Source organism: Pteronotus mesoamericanus, unplaced genomic scaffold, assembly GCF_021234165.1.
Source record: "Pteronotus mesoamericanus isolate MK-2021 breed Mesoamerican mustached bat unplaced genomic scaffold, CSHL_Meso_final contig_182, whole genome shotgun sequence".
Taxonomy (NCBI): domain Eukaryota; kingdom Metazoa; phylum Chordata; class Mammalia; order Chiroptera; family Mormoopidae; genus Pteronotus; species Pteronotus mesoamericanus.
This window is the reverse complement of record NW_026555078.1, coordinates 18,597,351-18,618,160: the sequence shown is the minus strand read 5'-3', so window position 1 is coordinate 18,618,160 and position 20,810 is coordinate 18,597,351. Positions and strand designations below refer to the sequence as shown.

Sequence of the window (20,810 nt, the reverse complement as noted above, 5' to 3'; positions counted from 1 at the left end):
TAGCTGAACGTGCGTTCAGTAAGAACAAGCACATCCCCTGACCACTCTGCGCGGCTGAGCACTCCAGCCCGGCGTCCCACGGGCAGCGGTGCCACTGAGGAGCAACTGGCAGCAGGGCAGGAGGACCCGGGGCCGCCCAGTCGTCCCACAATGCCTCGCTCGCGCCACCTGAGGGCGGAGAGAAACGACCCCGGAGACACTAGGAATCCGGGGCGAACCGCGAGAAGTGCGCACGCGCACTGACCTCGGCGAGCCCTAGCAACCAGAGCAGTGACAGTAGCAACCGCCGGAATGGTGAGTACCTTTCAGGCCTCGTAGCCAAAGCTGAAAAGAGGTTGGAAGTGGGAAGGGTGATGGTGGAGAGTTGAGGGCTGGGAGCGCGGAGGGTGTCTTTGAACCGCGGAAGGGGGCCAATAGCGGATGCTGGCTCTGCGAAGTCAGAGGCCTGGGGTGATCGAGAAGCCCTGGCACTGGGTGGTCTGGGATGAGGGCGGTTTGGGGCAGACTAGAGGTTGGGTGAATGTGGAGGGATTCTGGCAAAGAAAAGGGAGGGCAAAGAGCAGGGAATTCTCGAAAAACAGAGGATAGGAGTGGGGAAGGTGATGGACGGGAGTGGGTTAATAAGGATCTCTTTTACATAGAAGTAAGTTCCCCCCTCGCGAGATGGAGTGGGGGAGCTGGAATGTGTGTCACACCGTTGCAGCAATTATTGGAAACCTGTGATGTTCCCAGGTTGCCCTGAATGACTGTGAGTGCAGTTATTAGGTAACGTTGTAAAATCCACTCTGATAGAAGGTATTAGGCTACTATTTCACAAATTTCAGTATGCAAAACTATGATAATAGTCGGACTAAGTACTAGGAGCTTGTTGGAGTGCCGATTGTGAATGTTTTATGATTGGAGGTGTTCAGACAGTGCATCTCAAGTTATTCTAAAATTGGACAGCACCCCACCACACTTGGAGAAATACAGCTTTAGATTAGAAATCTATCATCGGTCTACCCAATCAAAACCTTTGTGATGTAATGATTTTACCTAGTGATCCTCAACTCCTGCTTAAGATGTGCACTGTCTTGCTTACGTACTTAGCAATTCCAACTAGTATTTTGAAAAGGATGTTGTTGGTTAGTTACAGAGCCAGCCAAAGCTTTTTAGCAAAGGATGTGCTTGTCCTGCCGAATGGAGATATTTGTGAAGAATATAATTTGTTGTCTTCCTTTTGTAATTCCAATGCTATATAAGTGAGTAGAACTAGAGCTCAAGAAATTGAAATAACGAAGTCATGTCCATTTTCAACCAGAAGATTAAATGCTACTCTTTAAAGTAGCCCCTCCGCCCCAGCCTTTTCTTACTTTATTTCACACGCATTTAGCTAAATCACTGCCAAGGAAGGTAAAAAAAAGTTTCTCAGAGTGCCCCACGCCTAAGCAAACTGTGACCTTGAACTATTGCCTAGCCTCTGCCTGTAGGCTGCGGTCCCTGAAGCCAGCTACGCAATGAAAAACTAAATTAAAAAAAAAAAAAAGAAAGTAGAAAGTTTTGGAACCTAGGTTTATATTCAGGTGAAGAAATAATAAGCTCTAAATCCTGAAAGCATGAACCATGAAAATTATTGAAAATCTTCAGATAACGAATCAGAACGAGTAATTACAGGAAGCTAGCTGAGGCTCTGCTAAGCTGTTGGTCTTGGGACCCTCCAGAAATACAGGCCCACACAGTTTTCAAGTTTGTTTTTTTTAAAGAAATTAGCTTCCAGTGCATTAAAAATTATCATATTTTACAATAAAATTTCTCAAGGTTTCTAGCTTCTCTGAAAAATTAGAAATACTGTATTTTACCACCAGAGACATTTGTTCCCACATTTTTATATTACTAAAAATTTTTGTATTACTGTCAAATAATTGGCTGCATTTTTTCTTAATAATACATAAAATAAGAATGTTTTATTAATGGCTTTCATTAATGGGTTTCTCATATTTGAAGAAATGTGATATTAGGGTAATTCTTGTCCCAACTCCCACGTGTCAACGGTTTTCTAGAGCCAAATAGAGGCTCTTTAAATGGCCAGCTTTATCCATTAGTGATGTCCACTAGTTTTCAAGACATTTCAGTTTTGATTCCTGCTCTCTATAGGGGAACTAGTGACCTTATAAGCCAATTTATAGACAGCTAGATTGCTTCCAATTTGAAAGTGTTCTTATATGTATCTTTTTAGGGACCCATGCAAAGATTTCCTCTGAGAAATATACCGAGGGGTGGGGTTGCAGAATCATAGGGTCTATGTATAATTTCCCTATGCACTGTCAGACTTCCTTCCTTCCTCCCCCCTCCTCCCTTCCTTCCTTCTTTTCTTTTCTTTTCTTTTTAAAAGATTTTATTTATTTACATTTAGAGAGAGAAGGGAAGGGAGGGAGAGAAACATCAATGTGCAGAAGATACATGATCCGTTGCCTGTTGCACACCCCCAACTGGTGACCTGGCCCGCAAACCCAGGCACTGACCAGGAATCGAACCATCAATCTTTCAGTTTGCAGGTTGGCACTCTATCCACTTAGCCACACCAGCCAGGGCATGTCACCAACTTTCTAACTTTCCAATCTGAAGGTATATTTTAGCATCCCATTGTTTCCGTCTTCATTTTTCTGATTTTGAATGAGTTTGATTACCTCATGCTATTTTTGTTAATCATCTGGATTTCAGTTTCTGTGTACTTTCTGTTTACATTTTTGCCAACTTTTCCATATTAATTTTGTTTCTGAATGCTAGGAGTTCCTTATATATCTAGGTATTAGTCTTTTGTTGGTTTTATATTGGAAGTTTCTTCTCTGAATGTTTCTGTTTACTTTATCAATGGTGTTCTTCACTTGCTGAACTCTGTTCTAATATTTGTGAGTTTATTCTACTGTGTTTTCTAAATAGATGATCATTGGCACATAATGAATTTTATTTCCTCCTTTTAACCATTCCAGTTTTTACTTCTCTTTATTAAAATATTTATAAAGATCTCTTGTACCATGTTAAATAGTAGCAGTGATAGCAGACATCCTAGAGATGTGTTTGGGATCTTAAAGAGAATACTTTTAATGTTACCTTCCCAATTTGGCCCACTGTGTCCACCTTATATAAAATAAATACCTTTCACACGCATCTATACATATCTTCATATACTTTACCGTGTTTGGCATTTTCTTTTTCTTTATTGAGTAATTGTCACCTTCTAATAAACTATATAATTTGTTTTTAAAATTGTGCTACTTACCATTTGTCTCCTGCCAATGGTTCTATAAGGGCAAGGATCTTTGTTTTGTCATTGATATGTTCTAAGCATGTAGAAGAATGTTTGGTACATGGTAGATACTCAATAAAAATTTGCTGAAATGAATGAATTTCTCTGTTAAGTATGGTGTTCATTACAGCATTTTGATCTGTAGCTTTTATCAAGGAAGGAGTTTCCCTATAACTCTTAGTTGAGCGCTTTTAATATCAAATGTAGAACTTTATCAAGTGCTTTTTCTGCACATAATGAAATAAATATGATTTCCCTCTTTAATTCAATAATAAATGATTTACATTTATACATTTTCCTGTTGTGAAACAATACTTATGCTTCTGGGATAAGCATTTCTTGATCATGTTCATTATACATGATTGGCTTTGGAGATCTAACGTAGCTAGGCTTTTCAAACCTGTGTTGAGAAATAAATAGGACTCCTTATCTTGTTATAGCATCAAGTTAGTCTAGCCTCATAAAATAAGTTGGCAGCTTTCCCTCTCTTTCTAGTTTCTGAAACAACTTGTATAACAGGGACTATATCTTCCTTGACAGATTGGTAGAACTCATAAAATTAGGCTTGAAGCTTTAGGGGAGGAGGATGAAGGTAATCTCTTTGACTGTTTTTTAATGTTTTAAATAGTTACTGGTCTATTCAGATTTTCTGATTTTTTTTGTGACAGTTCTGGCATTTTTCTGTTTGTTCATTTTTTAGAAAGACATACTTTACCTAGCTCTTCAAACTTATTACCATATGTTTGCTTATAATATATTTTTTTAAAGTCTCCATGGTATCTGTGTTATTTTTTCTTATTCAGTCATCTCTCCCCCCGCCCCTACTGTGTTTCCCATTGACTTCTTCCTTTGTATTTCCTGTGCCTTCTTTGGGTTTGCAATGATGCATTTTTTTCAAATATCTTGAATGCTTAGCTTATTTGTTTTCCATCTCTTATTCTCTCTTCTTGTCAAATAAATGTATTTGAAACTGTAAGTTTCCTTTTAAGTCTTATCTGTATTTCTCAAATTTTGACTTTTTATCTTTTATTATTTCACTTTATTTATAATTTTTTTAACCTAAGCGTGATTTATCAGTATGTCTTTATTGTCTTTACTCTCTCAACATAATGCTATATACTTTTAAAATTATCCTTTTGTTTTTATTTAGGGTATTCTTTTTTTAAATGAACTCTAGCAATAATTCAAAGGATGTCTTCCTTTGCTCATCTTTAAAGTTACAAATAGCTGTGGCTGGTGTGCTCAGTGGATCAGCACCAGCCTGTGAACCAAAAGGACACCAATTTGATTCCCAGTCAGGGCACATCCTGGGTTGCAGGCCAGGAGTCCCATTGGGGGTGGGCGAGAGGCAACTGGTATTTCTCTCACACATCGATGTTGTTCTCCCTTACTTTCTCCCTTCCTTCCCCTCTCTCTAAAAAATAAATAAGAAAAATCTTTAAAAAGTTATAAATATAATAAGTTGAATCAAAGGTGTTATTGGTTATAAGGTACATTATTTTATGTACTAAGAAAGAAAAATAAGTTCAGATTAAACTATAACAAATAATTTATCAGTTAGAATTTTTATTTTGTACTTATTGACAGAGTTCTTTTAAACATATTCAGGCATATAGACTTATCGTGTGTCTTTGCTAACATAAAAAGGAATCTATGTGTATGAGATACAATTGTTAATGTTTTTCTAAAACTTCACAACTGCCACTTGGCCACTGCAGTTGTAAATTGTTCCTGGTTGGAAAGTGCATCCAAAATCCAAAGATGTTAAAATGTAAAAGAATATGTAGATCTTAGAACCAATGAAATGACAATTTTTAATATCAAGTGTCAAAAGCTATTTATTTTTTGTACACCAGTGGGAGTTATCTATATGGGCATTACATCATGACTCCCTTAATTTCTCTGAGAGATATTTAAATAAATTATTCTGATTTCAGGAAATCAAAACATTCTGCATATGAAGTGTAAAAGAAACAAGTTAATTTTTTTAATGGTAGATCCCAGGGTTGATAATTATTGCATGCAAATTGAATCAACAGATTATACCAGTAAAGACATTCTTGTTTTTTTCTTCTCTTTTTAAGGCAAAAGCAACAACAATCAAAGAAGCCCTAGCCAGATGGGTGAGTGCATGAGCTTTTACTTGTAGAAACTATACAAGGAGAACTTTTAGATAGTTATTTAAATCTGATCATTCAGTAAAAGGGATCTTTGTGGTATTGGAACTATTTAGCTATCTTGACTGTGGTGGTAGATACATGAGCCTGCACAAGTGATAAAAATGTATAGGACGTAATACACCCATACAAACACATTCACACTCATATGTACAAATGAGTACAAGTAACATTGGGAAATCTGACTTAAATCAGTGGATTGTACCAGTATTAATATTCTGATTGTGATATACTTAGAAAATATTAGGCAGCATATACTGTTAACTAAATTTTGAATTATGTTCTTAGTACCAAAATTAAACTCTAGGTAGAATTCAGTAGTAAATTACTGTAGAGCAAATAGTTTTGACCTCAGCTGTGTTGTAAAAAGTATTATCTCCTAAAATTCTTGGTATTTTGGGGTTGTAGCTCAGACTGGATAGTATATAGAAAAAGATGAGGTTGAAGAAAAACAGTTGATCTTACATATCTGAATCTGATATTTAAGGAAAGGTTGTTTCGGGACAAGGAATTCTTCCCAGAAAAATGTTTTTGTTGTTGTGTTTGCTTATGTTTATTAACTGATAGGCTTTTAAGGGATTTTATATATTACATAAATTATTTTCTTTCCTTCATTGTTTCCATTTGGTTGGGCCCTAACATTGAATTATCTTAGTCGGTTGTGTAGAAGCCTGGTTATGAGTCCATAGTAAAGGTCAATAAGTGAACTGCAAAGAATGCACAGAATTACTAAATTCTTTTTTTTTTTTATCCTAGTAATTGTTTTGAAATAAGGATTGAAAAGCCTGATGAAATTCTGACCTCCTTTAACTCCACGTTGCAATCAAAGATCATTTTCTTCCAAATTAATTTTTATTACAGGAAGAGAAAACCAGTCAGAAGCCATCTGAAGCCAAAGAGATAAAGCTTTATGCCCAGATTCCCCCTATAGAGAAGATGGATGCATCCTTGTCCATGCTGGCTAATTGCGAGTAAGTTCTCGTCTTTATTCATCCTTCTAGTTGCATAAACAGCTAAAGAATTATTCCCTCACCATATTCCCAGATTTAAGGGACTCAGTTTTTCACTAGCAGTTCTCAGTAGTGGGAGATGACTAGAAGATATACAGATTTGATCAGTAATTTACACTGCACAGTAATTTACTTTGCTGTTTCAAGTAAAAAGATGAATAATTCCTCTTCAAGTCAAAACAGAAAGGAAATGGTCAAGTGTGACTAGGAATGTGTAATTATGCTCCCTTTAAATATTTGTTTTATATAATTAAAGTATGCATAGGAAAATATAGATAAATATATACAAACTATTAAAAGTAAGTATCTCTTGAGGAGTGTGTGGGGTGGTTAGGATTACATATGATTTCTTACAATACAGATTTCTGAATGCTTTAACACATGAAAAAATAATATCTCCATTCTTGTGTGTGTGTGTGTGTGTGTGTGTGTGTGTGTAGTTCTGCTTTTTACAAAAATGGATCATATAAAATGTATTATTCTGCTAGGTGGTTTTTAAACTTAACTACATATCATGAACATCTTCTCAAGTTGACATCTATAGCCCAATCTCATTTTAGTCATAGCATAGTATTCTTCAGTGAGGGATGTTTATAGATATTTTTCCCCCATTTTTGTTATTGCAATAATACAGTCAATAATGTAGTTTATACAACTTTTGGCATTTGCATTAGTATTTCAGTAGGATGTATTCGTAGAAAATGAATTACTGGGTCAAAGAACATATGCATTAAAATATTTGGTAGATGACATCAAATTGCCCTCAAAAATGTTTTTAAAAAAATTTTCTACTCATTAATGAGTATATATTAACCTTTGTAATCAGAAAAAACTATGAAGATTTCAAAATGAAGGAATACATGCCATGTCTGAAGGGAATAAAAGGATTCGGTGTCAAAAGGAAGTATGACTTAAATATTGTTATCTTTTATGGGCACAGGAGAAATAATTTCTGATATACCATTTAAAAGTTTTTTATATTAATTCAAGTTTTTCTTTGTTCTTTTTAAGGAAGCTTTCACTATCTACAAACTGCATTGAAAAGATTGCCAACCTGAATGGCTTAAGTAAGTGATCCACAATAACAGATGGTTCTTGGATTTTCTAGTTATTGAAATAAACATTCCAGAGACACTACGTAATCCCAGAGGCTCACACCTGTTTTAACCACAGTACTTGTCAGATGACAGAGAGAGACCTGAACATTTTAAAGATACTTAAAGTTTTTATAGACTTAGAATTGAGATATCTTAAATAAAAAATCAGATTTTTAAAATATATTTTATCAGATTTATCTTGTGTTTCATACTGGTTATATTTAAAATTAAATTTCTCACCATCCTTGTTTTTCCTGTGCACTAACAAATGTTAACGACGTTGCCACCTACCCAGGGGCCAAGGCCTCCGACTCCTGTGCTAGTTTCCGACGGTTACTGAAACTTGATGGCTTAAAACAACAGAAATTTGTTCCCTCACAGATCTGGAAGTCAGAAGTATGAAATCAGTTTCACTGACCAAAATCAGGGTTTTGACAGAGCCACACTCCCTCTGGAGGCTTTAGGGGAGAATTTGTTCCTTGCCTCTTCTAGATTCTAATGGCTGCCACATTCCTTGGCTCGTGACCACATCACTCCAATTTCTGCCTCTGTAGTCATATTGCCTTCTCCTCTTGTGTCTATGTCAAGTCTTTCCTTTTTGAGGATACATGTGATTGCATTTATGGAACACCTGGATACTTGAGGATACTCTCCCTATCTTAAGATCCCTAACTTATTCACATCTGTGAAGTACTTATTCCCCATATAAGGCAACACTCACAGGGTCCAGGGATTAGGAGGTACATGTCTTTTGGTGAGCCATCATTTCTCCTACCATATCCCCCCTTTACTTCCCTCAAGCCCCACATCCAAGTTCATCACAAGTCCTGTTAACTCTACTCTTTGAAAGAGCTCTCAAATAATATGTTGCTTTAAAAAAATATATGTTTTTTACATTTAGAAAGTGGTGGGGGAGAGAGAGAGAAGAGAGAGAAACACTGATTGGTTGCCTGCCATACGGGATTGAATCCGCAACCTAGATGTGTGCCCTGAACGGGAATTGAACTATCAACCTTTTGGTGTCGGGGACAGTGCTCTGACCAACTGAACCACTCCAGCTAGGACAATATGTTCCTTTTTTATAAATTCTAGGAGCTAGAGCTTTAATTTAAACTCTAATCATCCCCCTTAAATGGTACTTAAGAAACTTTTTTTTACTTAAATATTTTTATTGTATTTTTTCCCAAATGTTTAAAAAGATTTTATTTATTTTTAGAGAGAGGGGAAGGGAGGGAGAAAGAAAGGCAGAGAAACATCGATGTGTGAGAGAAACATAGATCGGTTACCTTTCCTATGCCCCCAATCAGGGATGGCTATAACCTAGGCATGTGCCCTGACTGTGAATTGAACCAGCAACATTTTGGTTCACAAGACGACACCCAGCCCATTGAGCCACACCAGCCAGGGCTAGCAAATGGTTTTGACTGCTTTCCACAGTAAATACATTTGAATTTATGATTCAGTACATATATGTATTCATATGAATACACAGATCAAATATACACATACACATATGAATTGGAATCAAGTTGGTTAAACATTTACCTTTATAGCATAGGCTCCAGTATAAATTTTTAAAATTCTTTTTTATTGTTTTAGATGTTTGTCACAACCCACTAAGTTGATTTCACACACAATTTGAAAAACACTGCCTTAAGACTTTTGTAATAGCCTCCTAATTGATCTCCTTTTCTCTTTCTGCTCTTCATTTGACCTTCAGCACTGATATCAGTTTTCTTTCTAAAAATATTATTCTCATTACCATTTCTCCAGATCAAAGACCTTAATGGCTCTCCTTTGCCTAGTAAAGACCACTTGCCTTAATGTTGCATTCAAAGTCATCTAAAAGCTTATACCACACTATTCACACCAAAACACATCATTCTTTTTTATGACTCTGCACTTGTTAATGCAGCGCTTTTCATTGAGAACAGCCCCCTCCTCTAACAGGAAAACCCTACAAAAAAAACCAAAATTAATATTAAGAATGCCAAGTGTAAATGTCATTTCTCCCTCTAAAGACTTCTCTAATCTCCACCATCATAATTACTCCTTCTTTGCAAACATTTAAACAGACCTATCTTGAACTATAATAATAATTACCTACTTCATAACTATTGTTAATAATAAATGAGTTAGTGTATATAAAATACTTAGAATAGTGCCTGGTACATATAAATGCCCATTTTTAAAGTAGGCGAGGACTATGTTCTGTCTCTTTAGATAATGAACTCCTTGGGGGCAAGCATTATGTTTAATTAATCTATTTATCTCCTATGCCAAATCTTCATCTTCCTTAATACCTTATATAATGGTGGAGAGGAAATGTTTTCTGTTAAAACTGTATATAAGGTGACTCAATCTATTCTAATTTTTCAGCGACTCATTAGAAAATGTGAGATGTTTCATTTCATTCTTTTCTTTGTAATTGAAATAACTTTCTTAAATGAGACAAAATTGATAACATTTATCAATACAGATGATGTACTTTTTTCATAAAAACATGACTATGATTATAGTGAAAATGGATAACCTATATAGGATTGGCAATGCATTTTAACTAGTATTCTAACTCTATTCAGTTGATAATGACTCTAAGGAAAATTGTATTAAAAGCGTTCCCAAAATTCAGTGGATAAGAGTACTTTAATCAGTTATTGATGTCTGCCATAGACATGGAATGAGAGAGTGTAGGCATTTGTACCATGTGTTTGTTATACTTGCTTCATCTCATTTTAGTTCTGCTTGTAACGAATGATACTTCTGCAGTCTGTGGTCAGCGAAAACACTTTACCTGTGATTAGGAGGCAAAAAGAAGCCAACTGATCCATATGAAGGATTGAATATATGACCCTGGCTTGCCTCCCACCTCTTTCCCTTATGAGCACTGTAGTCTTACCTTTAGGCTATGGTGAGAGGATCTGAAATACATAGGTACTACTGTTTAACAGGAGCTTTATAAGGCAGAATAACCATATGGCAATTTCTATTTATTGTACCAAAACTGTGCCGGGAAAACTGTATGACATCACTATGTTCAAAACTGTAACTGAAAAGCTGTACAGTGTGAATATTAATCTCATGTTAAAGATTAGAACATAAATTTTGTTGCCTTGTGTTTTTGGTAAAATACTTTACTCCTTTATTTACTAAAAAAATAAACATATAACTTTAAGACACTTTTTCTCATTTTCATCAGGACCTGGATAAAGAAAAAGTCCTTTCTGCTTTGGCCAGGTTGCTTATTTGGTTAGTGTCACCCTGATACACCAAGGTTGTGGGTTCGATCCCAGGTCAAAGCACATACAAGAAGCAACCAATGAATGCATAAATAAGTGGAACAACAAATTGATGTTTCTTTCTCTCTGTCCACTCTCTAACAAAATAATTAATTAATTAATTAAAAAATAAAATTCTTAAAAGAAAATGTGTTTTCCTTCTAGTGGTGCTCTACTATGGAAAAATATATAATTATGTTATGTAGAACACTTAATCTATTAACTTTGATATTATCATTTATTTCCCTATACAGCAATAAATAAGATCTTTTTAGACTTTTCATACCAGTTTCATGTGCACTTTTTTAAAAAGGAGTTTTTATATGTTAAGTTAGATACTATCTTGAAAGGTGGCATATATTTGTTATCTCCAATTTCTGAGGTCATTTATCAGTCCTCATCTTAGATGACCTTTAGTATACTTTGCTAAATGGATCCATACTTTGTTAAATTATCCATACTTTGCATGGATGATTTCTTTCCTCTTTGAAGCAATTTCAGTATTTGGCTTCTTGGACACTATACCCTCCAGATTTCCTCCTACCTTTCTGGCTACTTCTTCCCAGTCTCATGTCCCTAACTTTTAAATGTTGGGGTACCCCAGGATTCAATTTTTGGATCTCTTCTCTTTTCTGTCCTCACCTACTCCCTAGATTGATTATCATTCCAAATCATGGCTTTCCCATCTATCCGTATGCTGACGGCTCCCAAATTTATATCTCTAGCCCAGGTGTCTCCTCTGATCTCCAGATTCACACATCTAGTTGCCTGATATTTCCCTTAAATGTCTAGTAGACATCTCATACTTCACGTGTGCAAAAGTCCTAATACCCTTCAGCAGCCCCAGCTAAACCAACTTATGTGTCTATCTTAGTGACAAGTCCATTCTTCCAGCTGCTTAGGCCAAACTCTTTGGTAATTTCTTGACTCTTCATACTTCCTCTATAAAAGGCCTATTATCTTTCTAATTTCATCTCTATTAGTCTCCTCTCATTGTTCCAGCTAGTTTCTTGTGTTTTGTGAACATTTTTAATGTGGTCCTGTCTCATAGCCTTTACACTTGAAGTTCTGTTTGCCTGTTAATGCCCTTCCTCCATCTGTCCTCATGGCTAGCTGCCTCACTTCCTTTGAGTCTTTACTTAGAAGTTACCATCTATCTAAAATGTCAGCTGCCCCTAACCCCCTGACATTTCATTCCTTTTATCTGCTTTTTCTTTTCTCTTTCATGCTTGTCACTATCTAATGTACTTATTTTGTTTACTAGCTGTTGAATGTTCTATGACAGTAGGATTTTTATCTGTATTATTCACTATTATATTGCAAGTGCTTAGTGCTGTTCCTGGCATATAGTAGATGCTCAATAATTATGTATTGAATAACTTTTTGAATAAGCATTTTATCCTGCATGAAATAGGAAAAAAAATGGAATGGTAATATTTCCATATGAAGAAACTATGAAAAATAATTGTGTGATTTTCTTCAATATTTAATTTTCACACATTTTATAATTGTATGGATTTATTAGTTTACTAGAGCTGCCATAACCAATCCCATAACAGGAATTTATTTTCTCAGTTGTGGAGGCTGGAAGTCTCAGATCAATGTCAGCAGGATTGATTTCTTCTGAGGCCTCTTCTCCCTGGCTTGTGGATGGCCATCTTTTCCTTTATCTTCACATGGTCTTTCCTGTCTTTCTGTCTGTGTCCTATCTCCTTTTATAAGGGTACCAGTCATATTGGATTTCACCTAAAATGATCTCAGTCTACCTAATTACCCCCTTTAAGGTCCTGTTTCCAAATAGATTCACATTTTGAGGGACTAGGGGTTAGAACTTCAACATATGCATTTTGGAGGGACCCGATTCTGCCTATAACACAGAGTCCTGTTTCAATAGTTAAATCATTTTGCATGAATTAGATCACTCTTAAAATTCCTTGTTCTGAAAGTTAAATATGCCCTGACTTCTGTGGCACAGTTGGTTGGGCATCATCCCACACAGTAAAATGTTGTAGGTTTGATTCCTGGTCAGGACACATGCCTAGGTTGCAGGTTTGATCCCTGGTCAGGGCACATACAAGAAGCAACTTACCAATGTTTCTCTTTCAAATAGATGTTTTTCTCCCTCTCTTTCCCCTTCCCTTCCCCTCTCCTTAAAAATAAATAAATAAAATGTTTTTTAAAAAAAGTTAAATGTTTCTCATAAGAGAATTTAAAATAATTTATTAAATAAATTAAAAGCAACATTTATATAACTATATATGCCTGATACACACCCCCCCATTTATTGTATAGTTACCATGGATAAAGCATTAGGCTGAATGTTTTAGACAACTGTCTCAATCCGTACGTCCTTATAAACTAGATATTATATCACCTCATTTTTCACATGAAACTGAGATTCAAAGAGGTGTGGTTGCTTCTCTCGAGAGTTAGAATTGGAGCTCAGTTAATTGGTAATTTATGCATATTACAGAACAGTGCCACTCAATAGAACTGTCTGCCCTGTCCCAAAACAGTTGCCGTTAACCATATGTGGCCATTAAAATTCTTGATGTGAGGCTAGTGTGACTGAGAAACTGAATTTTAATTGTATTTCATGTTAATTAAGTTAACTAGCTATGTAGCTAATAGCTACCATATTGTACAGTATAGTTATAGAAGTTTAAGTTGTGAAAACCAAATGTATAACTTATGCATAAGTAATCACAGTAGTTTTTTAGAACAGAAATGAGATTTCCTGTGTTTTACTAGAAATCTTTTTTTAATTTTGAAAAATAATACATGCTCATGGTTTTATGCAAATAGTTCAAAAGTTTACAATGTAAAATGTCTTCTTCTGACCGTATATTCTCAGTTCCTCCCCCAAAGTAACCGCTGTTTCTTCTTTCTTTTTTCTCTTCCAGAAATAGCCTATATTATATACAAATAGAAACATCATTGTAATAAATACAAATAATTATCTTTTAAACCAAATCACCATCTACTCATTTGAAAGATTGGAGGCAAAAGATTTTTAAAATTTTAATTCATTTGATTTCACTTCTAATCCTTTGTGGAATGGGGTATACTATACATAAATATATTTGTTTTCTAGTCTGAGTCCTTATACTATAAGAAATTTGAAATATATATATATATATATATATATATATATATTCTCAAGTCTGAAGTTCCTATCTTCTTTACTCTTATTTATTCTTCTCATATTTACTAGCCCGCAATTTAAGACCATGCATTCCAAATAGGTAACGATTTTTAAATTTTATATTGGCATGATGTGAAATTATAGTTGCAGTGTTTACCTTAGATGACAGGTCAATGATATTTCCTACTTGATTACCACTTTTTATTAATACAGTCTTTCTTACTCATTATATAAGAATATTTATATAAAATTTATTAAAACCTTATTATTCTAGATTTATAATTAAGTAATATGATTCTCATAAACAACAAATTGCTTTCTTTCCACTACAGAAAACTTGAGGATATTGTCTTTAGGAAGAAACAACATAAAGAACTTAAATGGACTGGTAGGTTGCTATTTATTACTTTAAAAAAGCATACACTTTTTTCTTAGTATAAAAATAATACTTGTCCATTGCAGAGACTTTACAAAGTAGAAAAGCAATGATAAAAAGTACCTATAAGCCACTGACAATTTAAATACTGCTAACATTTTGATTGACATCTTCCTTGACTTTTTTTCCTGTTCTTCAGTGGGTATGTAGAGAATGAAATCATACTATACTTATTGTTTTGTATCTCTTTTTTTACTTGATATGTAAAGATTATTTTTCCATGTCATTCATTCATTCAACAAATTAATTCAATAATATTTCCGGTCTACTTTAAGCCAGGTACTGTTCTAAGCACTTAAGATACAGCAGAATGAGTATAAAATGAAATATTTGCTGCCATAGAACTTACATTACAGTGGAGGGAGACAGACTAGAAAATAATTGTATAATACATAAGGTAGTGATGAATACAGTGAAGAAAACAAGGTATATAGGAGAACACAGAGTGATGGGAAGTCCTCTCTGGAAGAGAGGATGTAAATTATAGAGCTGACCAAGGGATAAGAAATTCAGGCTGAGGTGAGACAGCAAGTGCAAGTGCCCTAAAACTGAAGCTGAAAACAAAAGAGTTGAAAGAAGGAAGAATTGTCCTCAATGATGTTGGCGAGTAAGCCAGGAACCAGGAGGTCATACTGAGCCTTTTATGTCACGATAAAGTTTTAGATTTTTTTCCAAATGGCTTGCAAAGCCATTGGAGGTTTTTCATCAGAGGATGTGACTTAAGTTTTTAAAATAATTTTCAGTGATATCCCTTTTTTATGACAGTATAATAATCTATTTGATTGATGTACCATAATTTATTAAATTCAGTTACTTGTTGCCCTGGCCAGGTAGCTTAGCTGGTTATAGCATTGTCTTGATACACCATGTTTGCAGGTTTGATCCTCAGTCAAGGCACATACAAGAATCAACCAATGAATGCATCAATAAGTGGAGCAACAAATTGATGTTTCACTCTCTCCCCCTCCCTTCCGGCTCTCTCTAAAATCAATAAATTACTCAATAAATAATTACAATAAATAAATAAATCAGTTACTTATTATTCCTTATTTATTTCCAGTTTGGAGTTATTATAATCAATAGTGTTATGAATCCCCTTTTAGCTATATTATTGTACACATCTATGAATAATTCCTTGAATAAATTCCTTGAAATGGAATTGCTGGGTCAAAAGGTATGAATTTAAGGTCTTTATGACATTTCATTTAATTAGCATTTGGTAAGTTTGTAATACTTTATACTCCTACCTGTAATATATGAGGGTTCCCATTTCCCCTTACCAACCTTGGAAATTTAAAACTTTCTGAAGTTTTTTACAGTGGAGTGAAGAGGGCCATATATTTTTATTTATATATTTACTGGCCATTTGAATTTTCTTGCAAAGAAGCTGAAAGGAAACAACATTGTAATACTAAGAAATTTCAGCAAAGATGAAGCTGATTTCTTTTTCTTGTGTCTGTAACCAAAAGAAAATAATTTTTAAAAGTATTTATTATTGAATAATTCATAAACATTCTGAAATTTTCTATGCCTCTGGCCTCCTTCCCCACCTTCCGATAAGTAAGTCCAGCTGTGCTTCATAAGAACCAGTGCGGTTGAAACTGCAGTGCTTCCTAACAAGTACCTCTCAAGGTGAGAGAGGCTGAAATGACCATCCCCCATTACAGGAAGAACTATTATGCCTAAGTAGGTGTCAGTGTTCAAGAAGTAATTTTGGAATTATCTTGAATGATCTGAATAATACTCCTACTTCTACATGTATACTTACATAACGATTTACTAATGAATTTATAAAATGCTCGGAAATTCTTTTTTTGTATATAATTATTTTTAATCCTCTCCTGAGGACATTTTTTCACTGCTTTTTAGAGAAAGAGGAAGGGAGAGAGAAATGCTGATGTGAGACAGAAGTATCGGTTGGTTGCCTCCTGTAAGTGCCCAGAATGGGGATCATAGGTGCCCAGACTGGGGATTGAACCCACAACCTAGGTATGTGCCCTGACCGGGAACTGACCCCACAACCTTTTGGTTACGGGATGATGTTCCAACCCACTGAGCCAGCCATACTGGCCAGGGCAAAATGCTTGGAAATTCTTAGAGATTACATTCTAAAATAAAGGAAGTTTTCCCCTCCAAAACGATAACCATTAAATGAATTGTTTGCTTTCTAGTTAGGTATGATGAGTAAATATTTAATGATCTATAAAAAAATGTTTTTGGTGTTCTAAATGATTGATATATTTAAAAATATTTTGCTTTCTTCTCTACATTCTCTGAGTGTAGATGGTAAAAAATGTCAAATATAGGGACATTATTGATAATAAAAAAATATTATAGTACAAAAAATAAGAATTTACTATTCTTCAAACTAAATATGATTTTGAATTATATATAAAGGAAGAATTTGCAAATAAATGTATCCCAGAGTTTTTAGGATCAATTTGATAGAGAAGCTTAATATTCCTTCGGGTATTTTCAGAATACCAGATTGTCAAGTATTGCTATAGTATATAATTTCTCCCATGAAATGTAATATATACCTAGAAACTGCAAAGAAATTATAAATATAAGATTAAAGACATGTATGGAGATATTATGTAGCTGAACCATCACTTGCTTAGATCTCTTCACTTTCTATATACTATCAATAACACCCAACCGTTGTTTTTCTTTCCAGGATGTGTGTCTATGTGTGTATACATACATGCATACATACAGCAAAAACAACATTTTATCAATCCAAAAGCTTTACTACCTATGCATAGGATAAAGAAAAATAAATCAGCTTAGGAATACAAATGCTGGGCTTCAAATAGGTTCACATACTAACTGATTTATTCATCTAGATGCAGCAGTCTTGTGGCATGATTTAAACAGCTGCCTCAGTAAGTTAAACATGACCACTCTAACCTGTGAACCATCAAATTGAATGAAAGGGGTCTATGTAAAACTACTGGAAAACCAACTGTTAAGGTCCATTATAAACCCATTTGTATAGATGATCTGGCTTCTGCCTTCCTTTTGGATCTCATTTCATAACTACTCTTCTTCCTAGCTGGTCATCTCCAGCCACTGGCTGCCTTGCTCTTCCTAGAACATGCCAAGTCCATCCTGCCACCACCCCCCGCCCTGCCCAGGACATTTGCACTTGCTTTTTCCTAGCCTAGAAATCTTTGTTACTCTGGACTTCCACATTACTGGCTCCTTACTTGACCTCAGATGTCACCTGCTCAAAAGTGACCCAACTACCCTATATCTAATGTAGTTCCCTAGGCAACAACTCTCTCTCTATATCTATGTCTACGTCTAAGTCTATATCTATTTCAACTTTCTATCTGAAATTTTTATTGGTTTGCTCTTCTCCCGCTTGCTTGCCCACCCTCTCTGTCACGTACACAAATCCTAATGAGCAGGTCAGTTTTGTTCTTCAGCATCTACATTAGTGCTTGATACATGTAGTAGGCATTCTATAAAGATTTATTGAGTGACTCAATACATTATATTAATTATAAAAACTGTTAGGTTAGCCCTAACTGGATGCCTCAGTTGTTTAGAACGTCATTCCGTACACCAAAAGCTGCAAATTCAATTCCTGGTCAGGGCACATGCCTGGGTTGTTTGTTCAATCCCCTGTTGGGGTGCCTAAGGGAGGCAGCCAATCGATGTTTCCCTCTCACATCGATGTTTCTCTTTCTCTCAATCAGTGGGCATATCCTTGGATGAGGATTAAAAAAAACAAATTACTAGGTTAAAGTTTTAATTCTAAGGGTTATGTATGTTAATTGTCAAAAAACAAATAAATTCATAAATATATGAAATACACTGTGAAAGCCTTTTTTCTTCCTACCTCCCCAACTCCATGAGTAACAGAAATAATATTGTTTAATATACTTTAATATTTTTCTGTGCAAATACAAATAGATGCCTGTATATATGTATATGCATGTGTGTGTATGTTACATATGTTTGTACTATGATATACAAGGTCATACGTTTTTTCTTATTTTTCACTCAATACAAGGGTAGGCAAAAATAGGTTGATAATAATAAATAATACAATATTTAATAAATAAATAATAATACAAGAATAAACTGTTTCACATACTCACAACTGTAAACCTACTTGTGCCCACCCCTGTGTATGAGGAATATTCTTTTATGCCAAAACATGCATATTTAATGCATTCTTGTATTTTTTAATTTTCTTTTTAAAATGTATTTAAATTAAATTTTATTTTATTTTAAATCATGTTTATTCTACTACAGTTGTCTGTTTTTCCCCCTTTGCCTCCCCGACCCATCTCCCCCTACCCCCTGCCCCGCTCCCACAGTCAATTCCCACTCCGTTGTCCATGTCCATGGGTCCTTCATACATGTTCTTTGTCTAGTCCCTTCCCCTCTTTCCACCATTGTCCTCCTTCCCTGATTCCCTCTGGTCACTTTCGGTCTGCTCCATGTCTCCATGCCTGTGGTTTATTTTGTTCATTAGTTTATCTTGTTGAATAGCGCATTCTTTTAAAATAGCTGTACAGTTTTCTCTAGTATCAATATACAAGTTTGATCCGAGTCTCTTCCCTTTTTAAGGATGAATAATATTCTGTTGTGTGTATATACCATATTTTGTTTATTCCTTTATCCACTGATGGCACTTGGGTTGTTTGCATCTTTTGGCTATTGAAAATAATGCTGCTGTGAACATGGTCATAAATATCTCTTTGAAACTCTTTTTTTTCAATTCTTTAGGTTAAATACCCAGAAGTGGGATTGCTGAATCATATTTCCAATTTTTGGAGGAACTGCAAAACTGTTCCATAGCCCCTGCACCATTTTAAATTCCCACCAATAGTGCACAAGGGTTCCAATTTCTCCATATCCTTGTCAGAACATCTTATTTTCTGTCTGTTTGATAGCAGCCATTGTAGTGAGTATGAGGTGGTCTCTCATTATACCAACCTCCTCATTTTATAGAGTAAGAAACTAAGGAGAAATTATTTGTTCACTTGCAGAAAGCAAACCAATTTGTTAAATGCCTATTCACTCAATGTCCAGTCCTCCAAAGGGCCAGTTTATTGAATGACAGGTTTCACTGAGTTGATTCACACAAACTTAGCCAGGTTTTACTGATTGATGTTCACCAGGTTGCTTCACCAAAATCGTCTTAAAAAAAAATATTGTCTTTATTACCTCCTTATAAATACATAGAAAATTGTGTTGCTTGGAATGGTTTCAACACCTTTTGAAATTTTCTTTAAGGTTTTATTTAGTGTTAATGTTAAGGCTGCTGTTTCATCCAGCTGTTGAATTTGTCAGTCCATCTTTGTAGAATGTCAGTTTCATATTTTAGGTACTAATCACTTCTCAAACTATTGAAACACATAAAACTAGTAATCTAATTGAGCTGGCTAGCAAATCCTTATCTTTAGGGAAATACAAAAGACAGTGGAATTGATTGAAAATATACTGAAAGACAGAACTACACCCTGGACATTCAAAATTGGTACATTTGTAAGTCAATATGCATAAGAAATTTTTGTTCCACAAAATCATATTCTCAAGTAAAGTCACCAAATGCACTGAAATTTTGTTGACAAAAGATCTAAATGGCTGAAAAATAAACTGAAACAAACTCTTCAAATGAGTGAACAAAGCATTACAACCTTCAAAGTTACCCTATTTAAAAGAATTTCTATCCTATCTAAATATAATAACTATAATTTGTAAGTAATTAAACAGTTTTTTGATAAATCAGTAAAAGAGTAAATGCAGCAAATTGGCTACTTGGAGAACTGCTCAATTGGCTCTATGAAAATTGACCAAGAGTCCTCATCTGCACATGGGAAAACAACACCAAATAAGTGGCAGAACCCAGAACTGAACCTAAATTTTCATGTCAGTATTTAATCAGTATTTTCCCTGCTACCTCACGCTTTCTAAATTGGAGACATGGAAGTGGTTGCAGTGCAATGAAAATCCATGCAATAAAGTTTAAATTATATGACAGCTGGTTCCCCTCTTCTGAAAGACATATAATAATTAGGTCATTTTGGTGGAGAAGATATCAGAATACTAGCTGAGGGGGTTTGGTTAAATCACAGGGTTCTAGATGAGTGCCAGGATGGACTGATTTAAAAGTTTCTTTTACTCTAAAACTGTTATTTCTTCTACTTAGAAAGCTGAAACTAAGATGAATTGTGGGAGTTGGGATGACACACAAAAGTAACTCAGGCAACTTCTTTCTCAGCTCCATCCCTTGGTTTCACCCATATGGAAAATGCATACATTGAGGATCTTTATCCAGGGTATATTTATTCTTTCTGTAGTTTTTGAAGGGATAGTTGCTTACTAGGACTAGGTGTGGGCTCCACACTCGAGACATTACCA

At 35.0% G+C, this 20,810-nt stretch overlaps 1 protein-coding gene across 2 annotated transcripts in view; it reads left to right on the top strand.

Moving 5' to 3' along the window:
- Positions 1-230: 230 nt before the first annotated feature.
- Positions 231-20,810, top strand: part of DNAL1 (dynein axonemal light chain 1) — a 28,571-nt gene continuing 7,991 nt past the window's right edge. The window contains exons 1-5 of one of the 2 annotated variants that reach the window (XM_054567301.1): positions 231-294; positions 5,371-5,409; positions 6,325-6,434; positions 7,485-7,540; positions 14,326-14,381. In XM_054567301.1, the coding sequence (XP_054423276.1) occupies positions 292-294; positions 5,371-5,409; positions 6,325-6,434; positions 7,485-7,540; positions 14,326-14,381 (264 nt within the window). In that variant the 5' untranslated portion in view covers positions 231-291. Of the gene's footprint in view, positions 295-5,370; positions 5,410-6,324; positions 6,435-7,330; positions 7,378-7,484; positions 7,541-14,325; positions 14,382-20,810 lie in introns of those variants that run through there. The other variant, XM_054567302.1, reaches the window with a different exon arrangement.